This window comes from Mus caroli, chromosome 19 (assembly GCF_900094665.2).
Source record: "Mus caroli chromosome 19, CAROLI_EIJ_v1.1, whole genome shotgun sequence".
NCBI lineage: Eukaryota > Metazoa > Chordata > Mammalia > Rodentia > Muridae > Mus > Mus caroli.
In genome coordinates, this window is record NC_034588.1 from 40,484,526 (window position 1) to 40,488,982 (window position 4,457).

General features: G+C 45.1%; 1 protein-coding gene across 1 annotated transcript in view; it reads left to right on the top strand.

The window, feature by feature from the left end:
* Window positions 1-4,457, top strand: part of Abcc2 (ATP binding cassette subfamily C member 2) — a 55,198-nt gene that overhangs the window by 35,723 nt on the left and 15,018 nt on the right. Inside the window, exons 19-22 of the mRNA XM_029472477.1 lie at window positions 1,115-1,241; window positions 1,503-1,638; window positions 2,472-2,691; window positions 2,835-2,989. Of these exons, the coding sequence (XP_029328337.1) occupies window positions 1,115-1,241; window positions 1,503-1,638; window positions 2,472-2,691; window positions 2,835-2,989 (638 nt within the window). The remainder of the gene's footprint in view (window positions 1-1,114; window positions 1,242-1,502; window positions 1,639-2,471; window positions 2,692-2,834; window positions 2,990-4,457) is intronic.

Below are 4,457 nucleotides of genomic sequence, written 5' to 3' on the forward strand. Positions count from 1 at the left end.
GAAGAAGAAGAAGAAGAAGAAGAAGAAGAAGAAGAAGAAGAAGAAGAAGAAGAAGAAGAAGAAGAAGAAGAAGAAGAAGAAGAAGAAGAAGAAGAAAGGAGGAGGAGAAGAAGAAAAAGAAGGGAGAGGGGAGAAAGAGAGAGATCTGAAAAAGTATTCCAGAAATTAGGCCTTCTGCTAAATGTTGGGAGGTCATTTCTGAGCAATTATGTAAGCCCTGAGCATAACATGTTATTTCAATGGTTCTGGGACTCGGCATTTAATTGGAAAGAGGGGAGGGGAAAGTGAGATGTATTGATATTGACTGTGTATTAAATTCCTATAAGCTGCTAATAACAAAGTAACATAAACTAGATAGCCTAAACAAAGACAAGTCTATTGTCTATACTTCTAGGAACTATACAGGCATTGTCAAGGTGACAGAAGAATTTGTTCCTTTTTAGAGTGCTAAAGAAGGAAACACACACACACACACACACACACACACACACACACACACACACGCACGCACGCACGCGCTCATCATTTCCCCCTCCCCCACTCCCTTTCTTCCCTCCAGTCTCAGTTTCTTTCTTGTTGCATGGGTGGGGGTTGGCCTTAAGGCCAACTAGAGCACTTCTGGTTACTGTCAAGGCATACAAACCACTGCTTCACCTTAGGGCTGTCATGCTATGCTGGTCTTTGCTGTGTTCGGCATAGCCGGATAGGTCTATCAATTGCTTCCCTCCCTTAGAAGTTTGCATGGTACCTTCTGGTACCACGAAAGCCAGTTCTCGGGTGATTATCCTGGGTTAGGGCTTTTAGGGTAATGCTAAACCAACTTTATCTCCTGGAGGGGCTGCCTGACTGCTCATTTTCCTGTCTACCATAATGTTTACGGTATGATATATTATTGGTTTATGAGATATTCTAGCTGAGGAGAGAGGGGTGGAAATGGGACACATTAAACTACTGCAAGATTCAGTCATTTAAAAAGACATTTGAATTATAAATAGTGTAACCTGAACTCCCCTGATGAACAATATATGGGGGCTGGGAGGAACTTTTCTCTGCTTTCTCATACTGTTGTGAGTCCTGTGTTATCCCCTAACTCCTAGCATGTCTGTCTCCTTAGTCAATAACGACAGTGAGGAAGAGGATGATGACTGTGGGCTGATCCCAACTGCGGAGGAAATTCCTGACGACGCAGCTTCCTTGACCATGAGAAGGGAAAACAGCCTTCGCCGAACACTGAGCCGCAGGTAGCTCGTGTGTTCAGTTGGCAACTCTTACCGCTTCCTCAACTCTACTTGATCTTTCTTTCTCTATGTAGACTTTTCCCAAGAGAATAGATGTCATGAAGAGTCAGCTCTGCCTGTTTCCTTGGGTGGCGGAGGGAGGGCTAGGGCTGTGGCAGTTTAGCAGCCCTCCACTCTGAATGTTCAAGGTTGTAACACCTGCTTGTACGAAGATCTCTGCGAAGTGTCTCCATGCTCAAGGGTGTTTTCCCTTCTCTACCTCAGCTCTAGGTCTGGCAGCAGGCGTGGGAAGTCCCTCAAAAGCTCCTTGAAAATTAAAAGTGTGAATGCCTTGAATAAGAAGGAGGAAGTAGTGAAAGGACAAAAACTAATTAAGAAGGAATTTGTGGAAACTGGGAAGGTAAACACACACAGACACACACACACACACACACACGACCTATCAAGCTATGTAACTGATGTGTGGAGAACAGGGACACTTCTCTGAAGTACAATTCCCGGAGCTGGAGCGCACTAGCACCAGAGGCAGAGCATGCAACACAACGTAAGGAGACTTAAAAGCACAGCTTCTAAGGTCTTAATAAATGCTGGCCTTTGCAACCCTCTTCTGTGTGGTTTTCATCACAGTTAAATGCTAATTAATAATGGCTATTTACCTGGCAGGGCACTTAGCCTCAACACACCCTGGCCAAGGGTAGAAATGGTGATCACAGGCTACTAAGTTTTGCTACCCACTTTCCCAGGAGACATCACTCCTTGACTTAATTAGCCCAAACACCGAAAACAACCTGGGGAGGACAGGATTTATTTTATCGTACACTTCCCAGTCATGGTCCATCGCTGAGGGAAGTCAAGGCAGGAACTCAAGCAGGTCAGGAATAAGAGACAGGAACTCAAGCAGAAGCTATGGACAAAGGTTGCTTAATAGCTTGTGGTTCATGGCTTGCTCCGCCTGCTTTCTTATAGAGCTAGGTAGTAGCACCGCCCACGGTGACCTGAGACCTCCCATATCAACAATTGATCAGAAAAATACACCACAGGCTTATCTGCAAGTCCATCTGGAGGGGGACCTCTCTCCATTAAGCCTCCCTCTGCCTAACTTTTTGCCAAATAAAGATATTTGATAAATAATTATCCAGCACAAGCCCCCACCCCACCCCCATCCCAACGGTGAGTTTTCTTTAATTCTTCACCCAAAGCCCTCAAGGATAATGTTGAATGGGTTCTTTGCAGGTAAAGTTCTCCATCTACCTGAAATATCTGCAAGCGGTAGGATGGTGGTCCCTGTTCTTCATCGTCATCTTCTATGTATTGAACTATGTTACTTTTATTGGCTCTAACCTCTGGCTGAGTGCTTGGACCAGTGACTCTGAAAAACAGAATGGGACCAACAATTCAACTTCTCAGAGGGACATGAGAATCGGGGTCTTTGGAGCTCTGGGAATAACACAAGGTATGTCTAGTGGCTATGATAGACGTCTCTATGGGATTTGTCTGGACCTGTCCATTTCCTACAACTCAGGGAAGCATTTGCCATTGTGTCCCAGGCACAGGTCTTCAGGTGCATGGTATTAACAATGGTGACTCTGTTTCTAGGTATATTTTTGCTTAGTTCAAGCCTAAGGAGTATATATGCTTGCAGAGATGCATCCAAAACTTTGCACAGGCAGCTGTTAACCAACATTCTTCGCGCACCCATGAGTTTTTTTGACACAACTCCCACAGGCCGGATTGTGAACAGATTTGCTGGGGTAAGTTTCTCAATACACTGGGGTTCTTGCTTAGATGCTGAGGGTCTTTCTAATTGTGGGATTATGGGGAGAGAGAGAGAGAGAGAGAGAGAGAGAGAGAGAGAGAGAGAGGAGTCCTACGGATGGACACCTCAGGCTTTTCAGTAGTTTATTATCTAGTGAAGGAGAAAATCCAAAGAAAAGACTTACAGTATGGTTAAAAACAGCAATGGCATGTGCAGAGGCATTCTGGGTACAATGGAATGGTAGAAAAAGAGAGCAAGCTCAAACCAGATGGCAGATGAGGACAATCAGAAAAGCTGATATTAAATCATTGAGGTGAGGGAAACAGTGAGCATGGTAGTGGTGGTCGGGGGGGGGGGGCAATAGAACTGGGAGAGGGGAGATGCCACAGAAAAGCATGCTCGCTGCTCAGGACGGCTAATGGAAGGGAGCATAGGGTGACTGTTTCCTTGACTTGTCTCCATTCTCAAATCTTTTAATGCTTTGAGGACCAGTAAGTTAGGTCTGAATTTTGGGTTGGGATATCTGTATGGAAAGGGAATCTCGAACACTTGCTTCTATCTGCGCAGATCCCAGGACTGGGGCCACTGGGGCATTCCTTTTCTACCATCAGTTGGGTTGGTTTTTTTGGTTTTTTGGTTTTTTTTTTTCAATGAGCCTGGTACTATTAGATGTGAAGATGGCTTCCTTCTATGGACTAGACCTAAATATTCATTGTTTCCTCTAAGTGCATCCAAAATGGAAGCTTCAGGATTCGAGGCAGAAACCAGGCAATGCTGAATGACTGTGAAGTGTCGTCAGCACAGGTTTTAGTTCTCTGCTTATGGAAGGGGAAAAGCGCTTTATAAGATGTACGAATAGGCCTGCCCTGTGGGTGGATCGTAGCCTACAGTCAGGATCTGAGCACACGGCAATCGCTTAGGAAGTAGACAGGTAACTTGCCATTTCCCCCCTACCTATAAGGTAGAAATAGCAAAGCTGCCATTGGAGACCACTTAGAGGCTGCCTGCCCGTTAGTCAGTAAAGAGCACATACTTTTGGATGCAGATATTTCTCAGAAGAATTAGACAGTCTCTGCAGTCTTTCTGGTGTCATTATATGTATGGTCTGTCTTCTGGGGTCTTCCTGTGAGCTAGTTAGACTTCAATCAGATTTGCTGACTGGTCCTACTTGAGAAAGAAAACTTACAATCATATAGTAAATTATGTTGCAGGGGTGGTTCAGGGCGGTGAGCAAGTCTGATGTGGGGTCTTCTAGAAACAAAGATTTGGAGTCCTTAAAAAAAAGAGAGAGAGTACACTTGGGAGGCAGAGGCAGGCAGATTTCTGAGTTCGAGGCCAGCCTGGTCTACAGAGTGAGTTCCAGGAAAGCCAGGGCTACACAGAGAAACCCTGTCTCTGAAAACCAGAGAGAGAGAGAGAGAGAGAGAGAGAGAGAGAGAGAGAGAGAGAGAGAGAGAGAGAGA